Raw genomic sequence first — 24,927 nt, 5'->3', positions numbered from 1 at the left:
GAGTAATTGGTTGTTTCGCAATATCTCACTGCATCAGAGGAGGATGAAAGCCTATTACCATTAAAAATAGTCGATCTAATCGAAGTGGCTAGAGATTTCAAGGGAAAAAACGGTTTCTTGAGTGGGGAGAGGCAGTCCTACGACTTAGGCATGATGAGCCAAAATATCAAGCAACTGTTTTTTTCCCTTGATTGATAGTTTTATGCATTGTATCTCCCGTTTAGCAGCGGAATTTCAATTTATTGATGCTAGTTGATTTATCAACGTTTTATACTGGATAGACCCATTAAATTATTCTGAGAGCAGATCTTCATCATGTGAGGTTTGGATTAAAATTTATAGTGCTAGTTAAACCTAAGAGATTAAGCCCAAGGCGGAAAAGTGCTAACCGCGAGTAGTCAAATATGTATGATGTTGTTGTATGTTGACATAATGACTAGGCCTGTCAAACACAGTTACTTGGCTTTTTTAAAGACTTCAGATTTTGAACTCTGCATATTGATATTTAACAAAGGTTCAAGTCCCGAAGACATCTGTAGACAAAAAATGGGTGTAAAATTTGAATTTTTATGTGGAAAGAAACAGAGCCTTGGTGTGATGCATCGGATAAATTAGATGTTGGGCCAATTTTGGTACCCCGTCGAGGTAAAATCATGCAATCGACATGCCCAGATGCCGGAGGGGAATCTGTTCAGTCCCACAAGACGAGCATTTCTTTTTAAGCTCCTATTAGCGAAGTATGAAAACCCAAAACCCTCTGCCCTTACCCTAAACCAATAGTAAAAACAAACTCAAACCTTAAACCTAAGCCCAAAACCAAAACCTTAAACCTAAACCCAATTAGGAAGCCATCTTGCCAGTTGCCACTCTTATCTTTCTATGCGATATATGTGCCCCACCTTTCCTGAGTCCAATCAAGAGACAGAAAAAGAAAAAGATCCACCCACCTGCAAGTCTGCAACTAACCCTTATTAATTAAGCCTACAAGAACAATGGTCTCGTTTACATATAAATGTCTGTTACCCAAAAATTTATCATTAGGATTAACCCAAGGGTGGTTGTCTACCCAAGGGATCGACATCCACACTAAGTATTTTGATAATCTCGCTACAAAATTTGGTTTATACTTTGTAAATTAGTTTTTCAATGCCATTACAAAACAAAGTGAATACTGCCATTATCAAAATATGATTGCACAGAAATTAGTCCACTAAATATGAGTTCGATGTTCGTCTAGTTCATACATGCATCAGGATCTATGCGTTAATAACTCAAGTTTTTCAGGTGCAATTAGATCGAAATCACAACATCTGAGAAACAAATTTCAATAATAAATTTGAGAAAAAAAAATCATGAACGTGTTCTTGTTCCCCCGTTCATTTTTTGTTCATTCTCCTGATCTTTTCATGATAGTGTCATACATCAGAGACAGTCCACATATTGAACGAACTGGTTAGTCCATGTGGTGCGAATATTACCTAGCATATCTTGATTTTAACAAATTAACGCCATTTTACCAATAAAACTCTCTTAAGCCAGACATTAAGCTGGAAAAATAAAAAAATATCTACACTTTGCTTATGATCCTGTTGAAACTGGAATTAGGTCTTGCTTCCTATTCAAAACCGTAAAAAAATCATCATCTCAAGAAGCTTGCAAATAAATGATTACAAAATCTTCTGCAAGAACAGAAAAGCCTTCTTCCAGAACTCAGTTATGTTATCGACCGATACTACTAAAAAAACACACTCCAAAGACAATGAGGTCTCAAGTCTCAACTACTTCCTTTCTCTTAAGAGGCCTTCTATAACTTACAGGATCTGAGAAGCAGTGTTCAGCTTCTCTGCTAAGCTGAGTTGTGTCCTTGTTAGGCTTGACAGATATAGCAGTAGCAAGTGGTCCTAGAAAGAACAGAGAAAACTTAAGCAAAGATAATTGAATATAGAAGTTGAAATCTAATAACCTCGACAAAAACCACACAAAAAGGAAAAAAAGGAACCATGAGAATTCATTACCTGTAATCTGTCATTCAAGAGCTTATCAAAGACAGCAGGGGGCATTTTTGGAATTGAGGCTACAGTGTCAGTGATGAATCTCCCAATACTGTTGTCTGGAGCTACACGCCCTTCCTGGGAATAAAATGGTTATATCTATATCAGATTAAAAAGGATTTGATGAAAAAAACTGAGCGTAGAGGGAAAAGTTGAGTCTCTCACCACAACATCATCTACGTATTTGTAAACATCATCAAACAAAGCAAGCAGTCTCTCCATTGAAGCTTCCATTCCTTCCAAGTCATTAGGGAGCTTGTCCACAATTGTCTTCTTTAGAATGTCAACTGTCACAAAAACCGAGTTTGCCCTGTAAGACCATAACCTACCTGAAAGCTTATAGATGGATAAAAAGTGATATAATAGCTACTGTCACAAAACCAAGTTCTCAATGCAATATCAAACCTGGCAGAGAAAGTAACACTAGCATTGGAGAGTTACAAAACAACTTAAACCAATGTAGGAATGCAGCCACAAACAGAAAATATGGAACATAACAACCAACATAAACATTAAGGTAAGACTCTGGCTACTTTGGAATATACAGGGCAAAATATAAGAGGGTGATAAAAAGACATGACACAGAATTCTTCTTCTCATCGTTATTTTTCATTTCTTCCTTTTTCTCCACCTTCCTTCGCCCAAATCCTTTTCTTTCTTCTAATTTCTTATTCCTTCCCTTTCCTCCACCTCTCTCCGCCTCATTTTCAATGATTCATCCAGTAAACAAACACTAGTCCTCTCACCCTCTTTCACTTTCTTTATTTCGTAACCTAGCCTTCTCGGCTTCTTTATTTCCTAAAACGAGACTGCCTGTAACAACTGAGCAGGGTGACAAATAAACCCTTGTCCGGACCTCTTTTTAAGAGATTCTATGATGTCAAGCAAGAAAAAAAGTGGCAAATTCCTAGGCATCTTCAATGATCTAAACCCTTAGAAGCACGAAGCGGGTGGAGGGGTGGGGCGGGGAAGCGTGGGCTCTAGAAGAGTCCAAGGTTGGGAGCGTTTATGTAAAGATTAAATAAATTTCAAAAGATCAAATATTTTCATGTTTCTCTCAAGGTGGGATGAATCTCCTAAGAAATTCCCATTTTATGTGCTTCATGCATCAAAAGAACAAGTCATGGGTGTAATACGAGAAGGTGGTGTAAAGAGAATAGCATCATCAGTAGGGTTTGACAAGCTCCTCGGTCGCTCCTTCCTAAGAAGCGCCGAATCGGGGTTCGGGTGCGGGAGTGGTACCCATGAGGCAGGATTCCTGCTGCTAAAATCTAACCGTTCATTGATTGTCCGCACCACAGTTCGCATGTAGTCCATGCACCAAAAATCTTCTCCAACGAAAGATACTAGCCGTCCATAATATAAGCTATGGAACGGACGGATCAAAAAGCTAAAATTAAATTTTGGAGAAAATTCTACAAACAAGAGTGTTAGGGTTGTCCAATATAGGCATCCTTTGGTTCATTACTCATCCACTCTGGGATCTACTAGATGAATGGATTTGATCACTAAGCAAACATATGGACACCACTTGTACTTGTGCTTCGTTGGAAAAATACGCACAAACTGTTCTTATACATATATATGCGTGTGATATTGAATGGTTACTTTTCTTATATTTTGCAATTATATAATATATCTTCAGAAAATGATATCTGCACTCCCTTCTTTTGACAATGGCACTACTCTATAAAACACTCTTTTGATTGGTCACTGATAACAGTTTAAGAATTGTACCAGATTTTAACAGTTAGAGGAGTGTAAAATGAAGGATGGTGTGTCACTATTAAAACAAGAGGTGTAGATATCAATTCCCATGTTCTTCATAAAACAGTAAGGATGTATAGGCATGTGGTCACTAGGTCTCCCTCCTTGTATCCATGTCTGACAAGGGCATGCGTTTTGGTGTCAACACAATGCATAAGTCTCTCATGCTTTTCAGCAAACGGTTAAAGCAAAATTTTGTGTAGTTAAAATACATACAGCCAACTCGTTCTGCTTCAATCATCCGGAGATCCAGAGGAATTTCATGAAATTGTGCAGCGAGCTGCCGGTCTCCAAGAGACAAATTAACAGATACATAAGCTTTGATAGTTGCCTCCCCATTCCTGAATCCTGTATCGACGGTCAAGTGAACGGGGTTTGCTACTTCTCTTGCATAAAATTCATGGATCAATGCACTCCCCCCTGAAACACCAAAGCCTGTTGAATACCTGCAAACAGTACAGTGGCATAGTAGCACATTAGATTGATGAACATTAAAGAATATCAACACAACGGTATACAAAGCCAACTGATTATGAACAATTCTCACAGATGATAATAATAAATAAATAAAATAATTCTTTTTGAGTTTAACAGCAAACATACAAGCTAAAAAATTATTTAAAAGAACAATATCCACAGATCTACAACATTATTTGCACATTCGCACCAATAAAATATAAGAAATATGGCAGATCAGAATAAGACAAACTAATTCAATACATTGAAAGGTTCTTGCAATAAATTCCAAAATGTCCCTTCACTGGAAATAATTTCCATTTGTTTATGCAACACTACATTCTTTCACAACTAATTCATATATCAACCACTCTTCACCCTACATTAAGCAGGATTCTAATTTTTGAAAGTAAACTAAGCACATCCAACCACTCCAGCATGACATACACATAACCACTCCAGCGTGGCATACACATTCATAAATCCATTCATTCATCAATTATTCCTAAAGCTTAAATATCAATATATTCCCCCTTCTCAAAAAGTTCTACACATTCATTTATTTTATTTTGAATGGCAGCAAATTTAATTGAAATGAAAACGAAAAACGAGACCAGATGGTCGATACAACAAAGAAAAGCAAAAACACAACAGCAAAAAGAAAATAAAACTACAGCACAAAAGCCCAGATGGCTTCTGACATTTAGGTTGCAGAATTAGTAGTAGATGTTGTCAATAGAACTTGTGATAAATACGATGATCCTTGCTCCACAGAGCTATAACTAGGTGCAAAGTTTATACAACATTCACTCATTGCGTTCTTCAGTCTTGGCGTTATTCAGCCATTCGGTGCCCAAGGCTTATACATGATGTGGTGGTGAAAGTAGTTATATTATGAATGCCGAAAGAAAATAACAGATGTTGAACATGATTTTTTTAGAGGTTCACAACGAAGTTCTTCAACAACATTTGATCTTGAAAGAAGTAACCCCCACCTTAAAACACCATCCTTTACCTTGATACCATTCATACACCAGCCCTCAAAGGAGTAGACATTTGACATTGTTCTAATCCTTCTGAGTCATACTTTTTCTCTTTCCATGTTAATGCAATAGATGTCAGTAGGAATGTCCATAATCTTCACTGGATACAACCTTAGTCACTTTTCCACCATTGGACCAGCTCTTATTGACTGGCCTAATAAAACCCCACGCCCTACGCACACGAATACTGTTGTTCATACATGGTGACCTATTTTGACATTCATCGAGCCTGACATAGTGCGAGTGTTCCATGGCCCAGAAATAAAGGTGTAAAATGGAATCTTGCTAATTATGGTGCATGAAAGAACTATAGGTTTAGTAAGCTATCAGAACCTCTATGCCGTTAATTCGAGATTCTGAGCGATTTGTGATCATTAGGAGATGCTATATATTTTTTCAATAATAATGTCAAATTCTATTCCTAACATCAATAAGAAAAGCATTAGTACTAGAAACAAGTACAAGGGCAATCGATGATAGAACTAAATCAACCTAGTGCGTCATGTTTCTCCAAGAAAAATCATGGACTCATGAACCATAATAGTCCCAAGGTTGATAATTGGTTTGTATATCACTGATATATATATATATATATATATATATATATATATATATATATATAGTAAATGGTTTCTGAGCTCAAGCTCAGATAGAATTTCTGAGGTAGAGTTTTTAGATAGGGTGGTTGCCTATGTTGTTTGGGTTATGTTAGATATTGATTCTATAGGACCTAACATGGATAGGGTGTACTTAAGAAATCATCTTCATAGGATCATGGTAAGTGTTGATTTGTGGAGGTTTAAAATGGACGTCTACAACATCGGAGATGCACTATATAAAAACTCTACCTCAGATATATATATATATATATATATATATATATATATATATATATATATATATATAGAGAGAGAGAGAGAGAGAGAGAGAGAGAGAGAGAGAGAGAGAGAGAGAGGAAAGTGTCTCTAGTCTACCGACTAGAGATCATTCTCTAGTCCGTCGACCAAAAACACATGGGTCTCACACTTTTTTGTGGTGATCTAAAGGATTCATTTGATAGGCCCATCATAGAGAGGGTGTCCACAAAAAATCAGCTCCATAGGATCATCCCAACCCTACGATTTGTGGAGCTTAAAATGGATGGCTATAAACCGCGACAAATCTGTCCATTTTTTAGCTCCACAAATCGCAGGGTTGGGATGATCCTATGGAGCTGATTTTTTGTGGACACCCTCTCTATGATGGGGCCTATCAAATGAATGCTTTAGATCACCACAAAAAATGTGGGACCCATGTGTTTTGGGATGGAGGAGTAGAGAATGATCTCTAGTCGGCAGACTAGAGACACTTTCATATATATATATATATATATATATATATATATAGAGAGAGAGAGAGAGAGAGAGAGAGGGGAGAGGGTTCCTGCACACGAGTGCAGAAACAGGGTGGGGGCTCACATTATTTGGGGGTCCAAAGCATTCACTTCAAAGGCCCTTCCATGGATAGGGTGTGGCTTAAAAATCAGCCCCATTGGATCATCCTAACCCTGCCATTTGTACTTACTTGCACACGTTTGCAGGAACCATTTTCTCACTCACACACACACACACACATATATATATACTAGTAAAAAACCCCGTGCGATGCACGGGCCAACAAAGAACTGTACAGACCACATCATAGGTTGATCCAAACCGTCCATGTGATGGAACACGACATCAATAGGTTGTGCCCGTAAAATCATTTCCATAGGCTGATCCTAGCACTCCAATCTATAGAGCTAAGAAGCACGGGTACTCTCTGGAGGCCCACGTACCCGTGTCTAGTGCGTATCGGGTGCGGGTGCGGGTGCTCTTGGGTACTCTTTGGGTGGGTACCGGATACGCACCCGGGTTTGTGTACGTATCGGGTGTGCTCCCGGTTCAAATTAAATCGAAAATTACAGATTTACAACAGAGGGGCTGTCCCAATTAACAAAAGGGGGGTTGAATATATCAAAATATCTATAATATATATATATATATATATATATATATACCATAAATAAAAACCTAACTTAGAAGTAATATTAGATTTTGGTGAAGTAATATTAGATTTTGGTGATGTTATTGTTATTTGATTGTTCTGCAATTAAATTGTTTGAATTTTTTAACAAAATATTTATTTTTTTATTTTTATAAATATATAATAAAATATAAAAATATATTATATTCAGTGTACCCCCAACGTACCCGTATCCTTTTAAAAAAAAAAAATCACGTATCCACGTACCCGTATCGTGTCATACCCGCACCCCGTACCTGTATCCGTGCTTCATTGTTATAGAGATTTCCATAATTAAAAAAGCATAAAGGAGGGGGGGGTAGGATTGAAATTATGTGGCTTTAATGGGTGCCTTTGTTAAAAAGCATAAAGGAGGGTGTAGGATTGAAAATATGTGGGTTGAAAGGGTGCCTTTGTTAAAAAAAGTGATGTCTAATTCTCATAGAATTTTGGGAGAAGTTTAGAGAAGTTATCTGCGTTGTAGTGAAACGCTCCTTTCAATTGGCGCTTATAGCGGGCCCCCCATTACGTTTTAACTTTTACAACTACTTTAAAAAAGACAGTCGAGCCCCCCTAGATTGCACTAACGTTTTAAAAAAAGACATTCGTATCCTTGTAAAAAAGTATCGTCTCTCTCTCTCTCTCTCTCTCTCTGGAGAGTTTACAAAACTAAAAAAGCTAGGTTTTTTTTTTTGGGGGTTTCGCTAGTTCTCCTCACACCCTCTCTCTGGTTCGTCTCTCTCCTCGCCAGATAGGGTTTTTTTTTTTTTGGGTTTCGCTGGTTCTCACTCTCTTTGTGGTTCCCCTTTCTCTCTTAGATCTGCAAAAGCACCAAGCTCTTTACAAGCCTGAACTTCCTCCTTGTCTTCAAGTTTCTCTACTTTCTTTTTCTTATTCTTCAGGTTTCTATTTTATTCTTTGATTTTGTTTCCATTCTCGATCTTTTTCCCACTACTCTGTATTTTCACTCATGCTTTCTTATGATATAAGATCTGAAATCTTTTCCTTTGATTGCTTCTTTTATCTTGTGCAAGTATGATTCTGATAGCTTCTAATAAAACTGGGTCGACTTCTTTGTTATGGATCTACTTTTTTTTTCTTTTTCATTTTCTGTATTTATGATTTAGAGGTTTGGGACTCGAGTGATATTTTTTCAAAAGGATACGAATGTCAATTTTTAAACGTTAGTGTAATTTAGGGGGGCTCGACTGTCTTTTTTAAAGTTGAAAACGTTAAAACGTAATGGGGCCCCGCTATAAGCGCCAATTGAAAGGAGCGTTTCACTACAACGCAGATAGCTTCTCTAAGTTGCAGAGTAGGAAGACCTCTCTCTCTCTCTCTCTCTCTCTCTCTCTATATATATATATATATATATATATATATATATATATATATATATATATATATATATATATATAGAGAGAGAGAGAGAGAGAGAGAGAGAGAGAGAGAATAGAGTTCCTAAGGTGTCACCTCATATAGCTTATATGAGGTGGCGCTTAAAAATATAAGGGGCCCACTTTGTTTGGGGTAATCCAAACCACTCATTTGAAAGGCCCTTAGATGGATATGGTGCCTACAAAAAATCAGGTCCATAGGATCATCCTCACCCATCCATTTCAACCTCCACAAATGGAAGGGTTAGGATGATCCTATGAAGTTGATTTTTTGGGCACACCCTATCTATGTGAGGGCCTAGCAAATGAATTCTTTGGATCATCCAAACCATTCATTTGCAAGGCCCCATCATAGATAGGGTGTGTACCAAAAATCAGCTCCATTGGATCATCCTAACCCCTCCAAAAGTGGAGGAAAAAATGGGCAGATTTTAGGCAAAAAGTGTATCCATTTTGCCCTCCACTTTTGGATGGGTTAGGATGATCCAACGGAGCTGATTTTTTGTACACACCCTATCTATGATGGGCCTTTCAAATGAATGCTTTGGATCATCCTAACAATGTGGGCCCCTTATGTTTTGTAAGCGCCACCTCATATAAGCTATATGAGGTTAACCTCAGTAACCTCTCTCTCTCTCTCTCTCTCTCTCTTTATATATATATATATATATATATATATATATATATCTAATACTATATAGCAGAAGCGAAAAGGGAGAATTATTGTCCATTTAACACGCCAACGTGGGTGATTTTTACCGTTTTTTGCCCTCCCCACATATCTGTACACACTATCTATGAGAGGGTAAAATCATAATCTGCATACGAAAAGTACCGACACGGGTTCCTGTCTATGACAATTACGAAAAAAAACTACCAAGAAGAGGTAAAGACATATGACAATGATGAAAGAACTACTTCATATTACTCATCCAGGACACTTGCAAAATATTGACGGATTCTGGGCACCTGAAGAGGAACAACAATTATGGAAACCTCTGTCGATTGGAGGGCTAGGATCAACCTATGGAAATGATTTTACGGGCACAACCGATTGATGTTGTGTTCCATCACATGGACGGTTTGGATCAACCTATAAAGCCACATAATTTCAATCTTACCCCCCTCCTTTATGCTTTTTTAATAAAAAATCTATAAGGTGATTTTAACCATCCGATTTAAGAGGAACAACATATTATGGAAACCTCTATAGATTGGAGGGTCAGGATCAGCCTATGAAAATGATTTTTGGGGCACAACCTATTTATGTTGTGTTCCATCACATGGACGGTTTGGATCAACCTATGATGTGGTCCGTACAGTTCTTTGTCGGCCCGTGCATCACACGGGGTTTTTTACTAGTCTAATACTATATAGCAGAAGAGAAAAGGGAGAATTTTTGTTCATTTAACACGTCAGTGTGGATGATTTTTACCGTTTTTTGCCCTCCCCACATATCTGTACATACTATGTGAGGGTAAAATCGTAATCTACATACGAAAAGTACCGACACAGGGTACCTGTCTATGACAATTACAAAAAAAAATACCAAGAGGAGGTAAAGACATATGATAATGACGAAAGAACTACTTTATATTACTCATGCAGGACGCTTGCAAAATATTGACGAATTCCGGGCACCTAAAGAGGAACAACAATTATGGAAACCTCTATCGATTGGAGGGCTAGGATCAGCCTATATTGATTGGAGGGCTAGGATCAACCTATAGAAATGATTTTACGGGCACAACCGATTGATGTTGTGTTCCATCACATAGACGGTTTGGATCAACCTATAAAGCCACATAATTTCAATCTTACCCCCCTCCTTTATGCTTTTTTAATAAAAAATCTATAGGGTGATCTTAACCATCCGATTTAAGAGGAACAACATATTATGGAAACCTCTATAGATTGGAGGGCTAGGATCAGCCTATGGAAATAATTTTTGGGGCACAACCTATTTATGTTGTGTTCCATCACATGGACGGTTTGGATCAACCTATGATGTGGTCCGTACAGTTCTTTGTCGGCCCGTGCATCGCACGGGGTTTTTAACTAGTGTGTGTGTGTGTGTGTGTATATATATATATATATATATATATATATATATATATATATATATATATAGCTAAACACAGTACCTTAACATCTTAAAATGAATCATAATAAAAAAAAGATGAACTCTACGAAAACCAAGAATTCATACTACCCAAAGGAGAGGCACCTAGTGCTTAGGAATTCCGTAACATTGAAGGACACCAACACAAAAACAATGAGAATCCATAGAAATCAACCGTCAATAAAGGCTACACACATAAAATCAAAATAAATTAGAACCTATTTGAAGAGACAGTATTTGAAAACATATATTGAATCTAAGCAAAGCAAGTTTCTATCAGAGCTTCTCAAGTAAGAAAATAGAAACTTCAAACTGAGCCTTGAAACATCATAATCTCTCTACCAAAGCTAGACAAGTCAATCACACAAAAAAAATCTAAAAAATTGAAGGATGAAGACCTCTGAATTGCAATTTTAGATGGCAACACAGTCAAATAGCATGTCAACTACATGTTCATGAAAAGAATCCCATTTATCAGGATGTGTAAAATTTAATCAACATCAAAACAGAATCAAGCAATTAATTAAAATAATGCCCCCTCACCATCCAACAATAACTTCCTTTGGGTTCACTTTTTGGTGAGACAAGAACATGTTATGATGGTAATCGATATCCAACGCAACCTGTATCCAAGTGTCATTAAAAACAATGTTTAACAACAAAAAAGTCCCCAAATAGTTTTTCCTAAACAAATTTTCATTTGTACAAAGTTGCAATAGTAGAAATATTAAAGATTTAAAGAAAATAATAATTGAGCTGCACTTAATAAACTTCATGAAGAGAGATTCAATAGAGTCCATGTTGGAGCATTTGTCGCCTTTTAACTATTTTATGAGAATGTTCACCCCATTTCCCACATTTTCATGCACAAGTCTATCCTTTTAATTTTTATGTGGGTTATTTGAAACAATTGTGGTTATTCATCACAAATTTGAGGTGGTACAAGAGTACTAGAATTGATAGCTGTTCCACGTTGAAACAATTTGGTCAATATCACTGGCATACCATTCTGGTACTTCCACAACAATAATCAAACCCCAGACTAATAGATGTATTTGGTTGATATCCATAGGATGAGATGGATCACGGGGCTCGTAGGGAATCTAGTTGAGATTCAGATGATGAGGTGATGGACCGCCTTATTAATGTGGTGAGTTGTACAGCTATTGACTCAACTAGGTTATTTGGATGATCAAACCCCAGACTAATAGATGTATTTGGTTGATATCCATAGGATGAGATGAATCACAGGGCTGGTAGGGAATCTAGTTGAGATTCAGATGATGAGGTGATGGACCGCCTTATTAATGTGGTGAGTTGTACAGCTATTGACTCAACTAGGTTATTTGGATAATATTGCATCTAGGATGTGAAAGGGATGATACATGATGACTCGAATAAATGCCAAGTAACACCGAGTTAGTTAATTTGACTTAGACAACAATGATGTTCATTGCCTGCATCTTGTGAAGTATCCAATGGTATTCTTCATACAATTGTATGAAGTTAAACCTTCACACTTTGCCCTAGTGGCGATGCCCTCAATCATGTAGCCCATGTTTTAAAACTCGCTGACTAGAATTAAGACTTCAAATGAGTCGACATTGAGAAACAAAACTTCTTTTTCAAAAAAAAAGTGAGAAACAAAACTTGTTCAAGCTTATTTCTTCATCTTCCAGTGTTAAATTCTCATGTTTTAATAGGTGGTTAGATGAGCAGAAGCACATGGCTAATGTCCCTTTAGATGCTCCAGTGTAAGTGCACTTTGTTGCTCTTCTCATGAATTCCTTCTTTTAGTTCATGCCATGCATGTGGATGACATAGCGTTATTTTTGTACTACCAATCAGACATGCACTCAACAGTACCTGAAATATAAATTTTTAGGCTTCCTCAATCATTTCAAGTGTCAGTAATTTCCTTGTCAATCTACAATTAATTCATATCCAAAAATGTGTAAATTTGATTTGAATTTGTTAATGGACGTATGCACGTCTGCTGTGTATTTTCCATCTGTTGGTTTATGGTAATACTTCTGGTTATTTATGTCACTTTCAAAGGTATACCTGTCTACACATGGATGGCCGTGTCCATGGAAGTGGGTTGTGGTTACCCACCGTGGAATGCTTTTGTTGCAAGGTTGCCACCAGTGAAGGACCCATGGTCAGGTCTTTTATGGCATGGATAGAAGAGTCCTCTAAAGCAAATTTTACAACTGCAGAAAGCAGGTTACTATCTTCTTTACATCCAATCGCATTGATGCTACTCAAGTCAATTATTTGGATTATAACATGTGACTTTGTTTCTCTTTGATGAGAAGATGCATCTTGATCTTATCGATCTTATCATTAAAAAAAGATGCATCTGTTGTTAGCTTAGGCACATATATCTCGTTAGGTCCATCTACAGGCAACTCACTATCCGTGTGAGGTCTGCCTATTGCTTGGCCAACATTTACTTTTTTGGATGGCCTACATTTTCCATTTATTTTCCTTTTCCATCCTGCCACACTCAATTCTAATTTTCCAATTACTTTTCCATTACAACCGGACATAGGGGTGTAAACGAGCCGAGCCGAGCTTGGCCAGGCTCGGCTCGGCTCGGCTCGTTAAGCTCAAAAGCTCGGCTCGGGCTCAAACCAGGCTCGGCTCGGCCAGGCTCGCGAGCCTTATCGAGCTTGAATTATATTAATTTCACACCCCTCATCTTCCCTGGACAGCCCTATCTACTGTTTTTTTACTACTCTTTTTACACTGCGGGGGGTGGTCCAAGTAACAAATGGGGTTCCAAAAAAGAAGTGACATATTTTGCCTCCCCCTTTCACTCCCTAGACAACCCTTTTAGTGTATATATTAATATATAATATATATATTTAAATATATTAAATTCTTAACGAGCAGAGCCGAGCCGAGCCTAGCCTAACTCGGGCTTTGCTCGTTAAGCTTAACAAGCCTGGCCAGCCGGCTCGGCTCGGCTCGTTAAGGATTCGAGCCGAGCTCAAGCAAGCTTCCGAGCCCGAGCCAAAATTGACACCCTTAACCGGACATCATATGAAAACACAATTTTACTTTTAATTTAATTTTAAGTTAATATTACTTTCACTTTTCTTCTACTTTACTTTTTTTTATGGATTTTTCTTCTACTTAACTTCTACTTCTGAAGTCCTTGCATCCAAGCATACCCAAAGAGAATACTTAGAAGATTCAAGGAGTGGGTATCTGAGGATATGGGTATCAGTAGCGTTTTCAATGTCGAAGACCTTAGTATTTACCATGGCCACCATACGGACGAGGTAGATAGTGAGAAGAATATTATTATTATTATTATTATTATTATTATTATTATTTTTTAATGGCCGTGAGAAGAATATTATTGTGTCCGAAAAAAAGAGGGAATAGAAGATATATTAGATGATAAGCTTGTTTCTATGAAACATGGTGGTTATCACAAGTTTTTGGTGAAATGATGAGGACACCAACAACAGATACCTCTCTGAAGAATATGTTTCCATCCATTCACCGGATATGAATGCTTTCAATCCAGGGAAAAATGGTGTGGCCATCTACCAATAAGGAAGGCCAAAGAGACCACGATCATTGGTGGGGCCCACTCCACGAGTTAGTGGGGTCCATCCCACATACAACTTAAGTCCCATGTCAGGTTTGAAGACAAGTCTTACTAGGATTTTAGTAGTTTGTTTAAGTATGACTTTGATTGCTTCAAGTTATTCAAGTCAGTTATAATATTAGACTTATTAGTTTCCTTTAATTTATTGGATCTAATTGGGATTCACTTAAGAGTTTTAGTATAGTTTTACTTTGTTTAGTTGTTGATTTTTCTATTTAAGGAGAAGGGCCATGTAACATCCACGCACACAAATTTCTTATGAATGGATTGAAGCTTTAGCCTTCACAGAGTGGATTCTTGGTGTATGAGTGCACTCTAGGTGGATTCCTTGAACCCTAAGGTTGACTCCTTGGGTGTCTATCTCCTTCCTCTCCCTTCCTCTTGATCTCCATGTCACGAATAGGTTTGCCTTGACTTCTTTCCATTGTTTTTTCAAATTCTAGTCTTTCTTCTTCGTCTACATCTGCTTCTTCTCTTTCTTTCTCCCTTCTAATTTTTCCTTTCCTCAAGGCTACAGACATCAACCTACTGTGAGTGGTTTTGACATTGTCGTCAGCACTGTTCTTGCTCCCCCCCTTCCCCACCAACAAAAGCATTCCTTGCTTATTTTTCTCTCTCCTTGACCTGTTTACTGTGTCAATGACCCTAATCTGCTGTGTGGATTTATTTTTCATTTTTTTTGAAATGATTATATATTAAAGAAGACGGGCCGAGATGGACCACCAGAGATACAAAGAGAATACATAAATATTTAATAAAAACAAAAACAGAAATGTAGACAGCAAGACAACACACTCTTCTCACGGAGGAAGGAAATCAAACCACTCCAAACCCTCTTTGAGAACACCAGATCTAGCGAGGGAATCCGCCTCCCCATTTGCTTCGCGCCTAACATGCTTACAAACCATAGATGATTCTGCAATAAGATCGTGAATTTCCTCAAAGAAACTTAAGAATCTCCACGGAGGATCCACTCTCCCCGATAACCAACCGATTACATTTGAAGAGTCTCCTTCCACAATTGCCCTGTCATAAGAATCAACAGTTAAACGCTTTATCCCCTGATATGCAGCCCTTACTTCCGCTTCAGATGAATCAGTTATTCCAATGGGACCTACAAAAGCCCACAAAACTCCCCCTCGGGAGTCCCTATAAAGCCCTCCGATCCCAGCTGGACCCGGATTCCCAAGAGAGGACCCATCAAAATTTAGTTTAATATAACCTTCAGGTGGGGCTTCCCATTTCAGACTTCTCCTCTCTTCTCAACCCTTCAGAGCACACGATGCTCCATCCCTCCCAAAGGTCGAAAGCTGAGACGAAATTAAGCATAGGGATGCTTTTTACCCAAAAAATAACTAACGCTATTAGTTTATTATATAACCAATACGCTGACTTTGCCGTTCCTTCGAAGACTCTCGAGTTTCGTTCTTTCCAAATGACCCACCACAATGCTATCAAACATAACCTCCAGAGCACCTTACCTTTTTTCTTCCAAGGCACAAACTCCCAACTCGAAAATAGATCTGCTATGGATTTGGGGAAGACTCAACAAATGCCAAACCTGACCAATATGAAATCCCAAATCGCCCTTGATACTTTGCAATGAATGAAGAGGTGGTCGATCGATTCCCCATCCTCCAGACAAAGCGAGCAATGATTCACCAGGCACATACCCCTTTTTCTTAGAAAATCAATGGTCTGAATCCTCCCGTTACACACTGCCCAGCTGAAAAAAGAGACGGATGGGGGGCCCATAAACTTCCAAACAGCAGCAAAACTAGGGAATCCAAAAGCAGGCATTATATGAAAATAAAAAGATTTGACGGAAAAGAGGCCAGAAGAGTTCCAAATCTAGATCCGTTTGTCCACCCCTCTTCTTTTTATATAACACCCCTCAATGAGATGAAGCAACTGAGAGATATCCGGTAATTCTCGATCAAAAAAATTTCTTCTGAAACATGGGGACCAAACCACCTTATTGTGAATTCTCTCGAAGCACTCAGAAACCATCACTTCTTTGACCATGGCCACGGAAAACAACCTAGAGAAAAGCACAGCCAGAGGTTCGGCGGAACACCATGAATCCAACCAAAATTTGATACGATCTCCTATGTATACTTTAAACCGAATTCTCGTCTCAAATTTTTGCTTGAGACTCAAAATATTACGCCACATGGTCCCTCCTTTCTTCCCATACTTATCATCCGAACACCAATTACCTTGTAAGAATCCATACTTGCTCCCTATAACTTTTACCCAGAGCGAAGATTGTTCCACACCAAAACGCCATAACCATTTACCCAAAAGAGCACGATTGAACTCTTTCAACCGCCGGATCCCCAGCCCTCCATTTTTTATAGGAACACAAACCTTTTTCCACTTTACTAGAGGGATTCCTCCTTTCAAATTTGACCCACCCCACAAAAATCTTCTTTGGATCTTTTCAATTTTCAAAATTACACTCACCGGGCAGCTAAATAATGACAAATAATATACAGGTATGTTCGCCAAAACTGCCTTGACTAACACTAATCGACCACCCTTAGACACAAGATTTCTTTTCCAGGTTTCCAACCTTCTTTCTATTCTTTCTACAATATGAGTCCAGAGTTCTTTTCTCGGCTTTCCAACCCCCAAAGGGAGCCCAAGATACAATGAAGGTAAAGTCTCTAACCTGCATCCCATCCCTTTGCAAAATCTATAGCTACTGATAAAGGCATATTCATAGCAAACAAACTGGATTTCTGGAAATTTGAACGTTGCCCGGTAATCAACTCATAGCATCTAATCAGAGCCTTCAGATTTAAAATCTTCACTCTATCATGGGCACTGAACAAAATGGTATCATCAGCAAATTGCAAGAGCGACACTTCAACTCTGTCACGACCAATGATAAAGCCCTCCAACAGCCCCTTACTGCTTCCTTTGACCATCAGCCGATTGAGGGTCTCCGCAATAATTACAAAAAGAAAGGGAGAGAGAGGATCCCCTTGCCTTAACCCTCTGGAGGACTTAAAAAAACCTTTTGGCGACCCATTTACCAGGACCGAAAACCATGCCGATGAAATGCATTGCCTCATCCAACCTCTCCATCGGTTTCCGAACCCCATTCTCCCTAACAGATAATCCAGACCCTCCCAGTCCACTCTATCATAGGCTTTCTCCATGTCTAGCTTACATATCACTCCCCCGGATCCACTTATTGAATATGATTCAATGACTTCATTCGCAATTAAAGAACAATCCAGGATTTGCCTCTTACTAACAAAAGCACTCTGACTATCTGATATTACCAATGGGAGCACAACTTTAATCCTGTCAGCTAACACCTTGGCCAACACCTTGTACAGGCATCCAACCAGACTGATTGGACGAAAATCAGACACCCTGGATGCCCCTCTAACTTTGGGAATTAGGGTTATAAAGGTAGCCCCTGTGATCCTATCAAGACCCAAACCTTCATAGAACTCCTTGAAGAACCGAAGGATATCACTTTTAACAACCGGCCAACAAGATTGGAAGAAAGCTAGGCAGAAACCATCCGGACCAGGAGCTTCGTCTTTGGGAATCGAGAACAAGACTTTCGCAATTTCCTCTTCCGCAAAAGGTTGTTCCAACCTCGCACTGTCTTCCAGATCTAAACTATTGAACTCCACTCCCTCAGGAATAGGCCGTAAACTTCCTTCTGAAGCATATAACTTAGCATAAAATTCAACAATAGCCGAGGAAACCTCTTCCTTAGAATTCAGCATAATTCCATTCACAGAAATAGACTCGATTCTATTCGATCTTTTTCTAGCACTAGCCATCGCGTGAAAGTATGCTGTATTCTTATCTCCCTCCTTCAACCATTTCACCCTTGATTTTTGCCTACAAGAAATCTCTTCCCGCAACAGCAACCCTTTGTGTTCTTGCTTGAGTTTTCCCAACTCTTCCCATTCGACCTCTGAGCTCAACCCACATTCCTCCAAAGCTAACAGTTTTTTTAAACGGTTTTCCAACCACACCTTCCTACCCTGATTCAGATGATGTTGATCCTTAACCCAGGCTTTTAGTTTATGCTTAACAAATCTAAGTTTTTTCCCAATTACCACATCCGCAGGACCATCCACATTACACGACGACCACCAATTACCCAATCGCTCCTCCATATCTGGATATTTAAGCCAAGCCAATTCGAACCTAAAAGGAGGAGGTCCCCAAGACTCTAGACGCGGATCCAGAAGGAGAGGGCAATGATCCGAGACCGAATGCACCAGAGCTCTAGAAAAACTCTCGGGAACCAAAACCATCCACTCGGCACTGACAAGGAATCTATCCAGCCTACTTCTGCAAGGGCCTCTAGACCAAGTAAAACAAGCTCTCGACATAGATATATCAAGGAGTTCAAATTTTGCAATGAACTCCGCAAACGCTTTTATGTTTAAGTTAGATCTCTCACAGCCCATTCGTTCTCCCGCTTCTTTAACCTCATTGAAGTCCCCCCCAATACACCAAGGAATGGACCAAAATTCCCTAACCTTCTCCAATTCTTCCCAAAATAGACTTTTTTCAGCTCTAAGAACTGATCCATAAACCCTTGAAAACAACCACATCGAATTGTCCTCCTTTTTTAAAACCACCGACAAAGAGAACCTACCCCTCCAGACATCCTGGAGTCTCCGGACATTTCATTCCATGATACTAAAATCCCACCCGAGGCTCCAGATGATCCCACAAAAGAAAAGTCCCAACCCGCTGGCACTCCCAAACCTAGCACGACACTTCGATTTACAACCTCCATTTTTGTTTCCTGTAAGCAAATAAGATCCGGATTTAGCTTTCGAACCAACTCCTTCACGTGAATTCACTTCTCCTGATGATTCAGGCCGTTTACATTCCATGAAAGGATTTTCATGACGCACTAGATTTTGCTGATCGCTTCCCCCTCCTACCACTAGGAATTCTTCTCGCCTAATCCACAGAGTCGCCGTCCAATGCCACTTCTCGCGAATATTTTAAATCGATTTTTAGCTTCTGTAATTCTCTATCTTTCCTTCTTGAAGACTCTCCAACCCCTTTGCCGGCCCCCTTGCGTAAAGACTCCTTGATCACTGAATCTCTCATCTCAGCTGCTTGAATTTCAGAAATAAAATCTTCCTCTGGACCTGCATAAACCACACCCAGCTCCTCACTAACCCCCAAAATATGACCAACATAATCATCACTTTCCTCATTTAATTTGCCGCCTCCCGGATCACCCGGAGAAACTTCATCTATTTCCAAAGAAGCCCTCATGGATCTCAACCCCTTACCTAATATATCAGGAATAACTTCCTTTGCCAAAACTTCTGAAACAAGAAAGGTTTCCCTTTGACATATCTTCTTTGGACTAGGATATCTTGGAGATTTTTTCTTTGATCCTTTTCCGAAAACCTGCAACTTCGGATTATCACAAGGACGAGGCAAGCGGCTTTTTGATTCTATGGACACGTTAGAAAAGGATGGCAACCGGAATTGCTCCAGCTCAGAATTACCAAGACTAATCACTCTGATAACCACAGCTGGCTTCCCTGATTTATGAATAGCCCGAAAATCGTCGAACCCCTCGATCACTAAGCTCAGAGCTCCACCACGCATACAAAAGCTCGAACCATCCAGGTGAGTCTGATCACCAACCTTCTGAAGTATTTCCTCATCCGCACCACAACCTCATTGGGTACTGCTCCCGATGATACTCCTTTCTTCCTTCGAGATGTTCTCATCCTCCAGATCCACATCGAAGTTAAGATGAGAAGCAACTTCAGCCAGAGCAGCTCTCGAAACACCAGCCGCCGACCTCCAACCTACAGAAATACGCTCTATTCTCAGAGTTCTGACTTTCAATGAGGACGACGAGTGAGAAAGGGATAAACAATCCCCTCCTTCAACTTCCAGGAAATCCCGACTGAAACTGAGAGAGTCTGAGCGCTCCAAACTTGCATAGCTATCTGGAAAGGCTGATTCTGACCAAACTTTATTGTTACTTTTTAAACCAGGCCCATTACGACTGGACCCACCAAGCCCATCTTCACATAAATGGGCCTCGGCAAAATAACCAGATTCTGCAACAGGTGGTAAAAAACCCATATCCCTTGCCTCTCGAGAAGAGGGATCGAGATCCGAATCCTGATGATAAGACGTCTCAGAGATGTGAGAAGGACTTGGAGAGAGAGCTTTAATAATATCGAAAAAGCTGTTCACATGAAAGGTGGGGCCCATTAAGTCAGAATGAACAGAACTCACTCCACAGACGCTTCGCCATCTGTAACCTACAGGAGATAGACCATTTTGAAATTCAAAACTTCCGCCATATGTCTCTGCGCTATCTTGCACCCCATGCAGCGTATGATAGCCCATTTTTCTATCATGAGCCAACTTTTCCACCGGAACCGCCTCAGCACTGGTACTCTCTGCTCCGGTCACAAGCTCCTCCTCCTCCCCCGAAACTCTGCGGTCAGGAGAGCTCGCATTCTCCGAGAGATTCCTCACAATATTCTCATCACCAACTACACCCTCACTACTATAGCTAAGTTCTTCAGGATCCATCCTCCCTTTTTCCTCCTCCTTTGAAGCTCGCACCCATCTGACGGCTCCATCCAGAGAAATTTGGATAGCCAACTCCTTTCCTAAACTTCCGACAACAGAAATTCGCACCCGAGCAATGGAGTAACCCTGTCCAGCTTCACAGGATTTACCCATTTCCACCACTTTATCGACCTTTTCCCCAATCTGACGGAAATTCTCCTCACACCACGCCTGAGGTGGCACTCCTTCGATGCTCCACCAACAGATACGCCCCTCGGAACCGAACTTCTGATCCCATAATGAAAGCTCGATGATAAATGGTGAATTTATTGCATTAATCCATACATTCATGAGCTTATGTCTATCCACCCCCACCTGTGAAGAAATCAGAATCTCCAGCTCTGCAATTTTATACACAATAACTTCACAGTTAATACGCTTCCTACTTCTCAACCACCGTTCCATACCCTTTAAGTCCCCTAGCCACCTGGGAAAAACTCTACCCCAAATCCTAACTCAGCATTACTAATAGACTGTAAGGGAACCACTTCCAGATTGAAACTCACTCCCTCAGAAGTCTGAGGCTCAAAAGGCTGGTCTCTCGATACAAAGAGACTTTCTGCCAGGATTGCCTCCACCTTTTTGCTCTCCTTCTTCTGACCTCCTTCCAAGGCAGCCCTAGACTGGACAGGGAGAAAATTATAATCCAACTTGGACCAAATTTTCTTACACTCCCAATAGATCTTTCTTTTTTGGAAATTCCTAAACCCATATCTCCAATCTCCCAAACCGCCCTCCGAACGACGCCTGGAAATCCTTGCAACGCGTTTGGCCCACTTATTCTCCACGATAACCCAAGAGTTTTCGACATATTCACCTCCTAAGGGAATTTTATTAGGGCCTGTCGCCACACCTGAAGAGACCCCTCTATACCTTCCGAGCACAAACTCTGTCACCCTTCCCTCTACCATTCTTCTTAGTTCAGAAAGAAATCCACCCACCCCACAACTTCAGAAAATGTGTAGGCCACTCCTTTGTGAAGACCCACCAGAATCCGGCACCGAAAGCAGTGACGACTCTGAGACAGAGCTCGAAACAGAAGAAAATGTCGAAGATTCAGAAGAGGATCTCGAAGAATCTGAAGATGAGCTCGATGAACTTGATGTTTATGAAGAAGAAGACTCTGCAACAGAGACTTCAGGAACCGATTCTGAATGGGAAGGAATAATGGCTGAACTGGCAGAAACACCCAGAGTAGGGGAACCAAACACCACCTCCCTAAGAGGGCCTCTCCGGCCGCTAAACCCCACTCCACGAACAACCAACTCAGAGAATCTACCGACAATATACGCCCCAACCGATAATCACCGAAGAGATTCGCTTCCATCTTTCGGCGAGGATCGAAACCCGTGAACTTCCATATTCAAGCCTTGGTTCTTTTGATTCAACAGGCCTTATTCCAACTGGTGTTTGGCAGTGTTCAACCTCGATGCGTTCTTCGTGCTTCCGGCTACACCAAGCATTGAGGATCGACGGGCTTATCGTGGGCTTTGAGAAACTTTACTAGGCTATAAATTTGTGCTGGGTATCCCATTTCCTTTCATCCGATTCCGAAATGTCTGATCTCCCTTAGCTTCTTGCGCAAATCCCATTTTCTTTGCCTTCGGCGATTCAAAGAAAGAAAGAGATGAAAGTATGAAACCCTAAGTTGAAGGGAGAAGAAAGGTTCTGTGTTAAAACTACATTCTAACTTCTGTCCTCTTTAAAATGTGGGCTGGAATGCTGCTTGGATTTATTATGAGCATCGAAAGGCCAATGTAGAGATTCCAAGGGATGCTCCAGCATCACACTCCCCATCTTGAAAGAGCTCGATCTCGAGTTCCCCACCAACCCACTAAGTGAAAATATCCTCCAGGGTCAAAGACATATATGACCCCAGGCCCGATTAAGGACCATGTCTCCCTAGCAGTCATCTGGGATGTCAACGACACGGGGCTCTCGTGAATGTGATCGGAGACAAGGGCAGGTATTTTCTATTCTATTTCTGTTGTGACAGAATCCAAACTGGTTTTGTTCTGGTTTTGAACACCTACTATGTAACAGCTGTTTCCATCCCTTTCTTTAACCGTGTTTGTTTCTGATTCTGATTCCCTTACATCATTAGTCTTTCAATGGCATTGTCACGGTGGTCCTAGTCGGCGGCATCTAATTACCGTAAGAGGAAAGCTTTTGTTGATCAGACTGTTAGCAAATATTGCTTTGCCATGGTCTGTGAATGAAAACAGAATGCACTTGGGCACATCTACTTTGGGAGACACAATAGTTTAGAGCATTATAGATTTAACGATCAAGTCTTTGATCACTACAATCACAAGATTTACTCTCCTATAGCTCTGCTTAATTCAGGTGAAAAGGTGTGGGCAAGATAGGGGCGCAACTTGGGCCGGGTTCAACCCAAAAAAATCACAGGTTGGATTGTGTTTGAGTCGGGTCGGGTTCGGGTTGAGGTACCAAACCGCAACAAAACCTGACATTTAAAAAAATTACCATTTTTGTGTTTTGTTTTTTTAGAACAAAAAAAAACCTAAAGGGGAAAGATATCACCACAACTGGGTCAACCCAACCCAACCCGACTCAACCCGACCCGAATTGAGAAATCGGGTCGGGTTCAAGTCGGGTTTGGGTTGAGATATTAATTTTTCGGGTTGGGTCGGGTTGGCCTTCATCAGGTTGAGAGTCGGGTTGGGTCGGGTTGACAGTTTCGGGTTGGGTTTAACCCGACCCGAGTTTGAGAGTTGGGTCGGGTCAACAGTTTAGAGTTTCGGGTTGGGTTCGGGTTGGCTTTAACCCAACCCCAGTTGCACCCCTAGGGCAATAGGAAATCGTCCAGCATAGACCTCATTTACCTAGAGACAAAAGCGAACCTCTGAAACATAACAGCGGGCAGCTAAGGAGCCTGAGGCATTTTATAAGGAATATTTGGCTGGAAACATGAAAAACAGCCAAAGACTTCCCCATCATTGTCCTCACATCCAACTCCCTCCCCTTATCATCAACTTCCCATGCTCTCATAGCACCCCAAACTCCACCTTTTCACTTCCTACTGAAAATCAACCTCAGCCTCGTCCAAATCAAATTTCACAACCCTAGCAAGATTTCGGCGATTCTTAAAAGTCCCCGCCAAGTTTTCCCACATCCACATAGACAACACAATAAAAATTTCAGAGGCCTTTCACTTCATACTGAGAATCGATCTCAGTTCCACCTAAATCAAATTTCACCCCAAAAACCCTGACAAGATTTTGGCAATTCTTAAAATTCTGCCTCAAGTTTTCCCACATCCACATAGAAAACACAACAAAAGGTACAAAGAAACTACAATTCTAACGATGTCTAGATTTTGAAATTATAACAATCCCCAACCTCTAGAACAGGAAAATAAAAAGGATTCCAAATCAAGAATAAGAGAAGAATACCTGATCGGACGATTCATTGTGAGGAACAGCATACGAATTTCTAATATCAACAGTTCCGTCTGGTAAAATCGAACCGAGCAGAGTTCCAATAACTCTTTCTGCTTGATCTTGGCGCCTCACGTAGCAATCACATATGCTAAAGACAACAACGGGATGAACTTTCGCAGACAAACTCGTTGTCGATGGAAAGAACTGTAAAACGGTCTGATCGCTGGCTGCCATTTTCGCTCGCTTTCTCACTCGCAGAAGAATTAGGGTTAGGGTTTAGTTCTAAAAGAAGAAATAGGCGTAGGTTTTAGTTCTGAGGCGTAAAAGGGAAAGAAGAACTAGCGAGCTTGGCAATCTAATCTTGCGCCAGGTTTGCTAATGTAAGCCGTAGAAGTGTGGCGCTTCCGTGGCAC

The 24,927-nt window shown here is 40.2% G+C and overlaps 1 protein-coding gene across 1 annotated transcript; it reads right to left on the bottom strand.

Moving 5' to 3' along the window:
* Positions 1 to 1,335: 1,335 nt before the first annotated feature.
* On the bottom strand, positions 1,336 to 24,877 carry LOC143879926 (eukaryotic translation initiation factor 3 subunit F-like). Its single transcript, XM_077382622.1, has 6 exons — positions 24,527 to 24,877; positions 11,423 to 11,502; positions 4,035 to 4,264; positions 2,217 to 2,338; positions 2,016 to 2,129; positions 1,336 to 1,901 (listed from the first exon to the last, which is right to left on the bottom strand). Exons 1-6 carry the CDS (start codon positions 24,746 to 24,748, stop codon positions 1,812 to 1,814), a joined length of 858 nt encoding a protein of 285 aa, XP_077238737.1. The 5' UTR covers positions 24,749 to 24,877; the 3' UTR covers positions 1,336 to 1,811.
* Between the last annotated feature and the right edge of the window lie 50 nt (positions 24,878 to 24,927).

This window comes from Tasmannia lanceolata, unplaced genomic scaffold, assembly GCF_043159265.1.
Source record: "Tasmannia lanceolata isolate RefF3 unplaced genomic scaffold, GAP_Taslan_0.1 ptg000006l, whole genome shotgun sequence".
Lineage (NCBI taxonomy): Eukaryota > Viridiplantae > Streptophyta > Magnoliopsida > Canellales > Winteraceae > Tasmannia > Tasmannia lanceolata.
The sequence above is the reverse complement of the archived record's forward strand: the minus strand, read 5'-3'. Positions and strand labels throughout refer to the sequence as shown.

Excerpts from the sequence above, each read along its gene's own strand:
- LOC143879926 (XM_077382622.1), bottom strand. The coding sequence starts at position 24,748 with ATGGCAGCCAGCGATCAGACCGTTTTACAGTTCTTTCCATCGACAACG. Across the intron at positions 11,503-24,526 it reads ACAATGAATCGTCCGATCAG|GTTGCGTTGGATATCGATTA; the intron begins GTATTCTTCTCT and ends ACTTGGATACAG. Across the intron at positions 4,265-11,422 it reads AAGGAAGTTATTGTTGGATG|GTATTCAACAGGCTTTGGTG; the intron begins GTGAGGGGGCAT and ends TACTGTTTGCAG.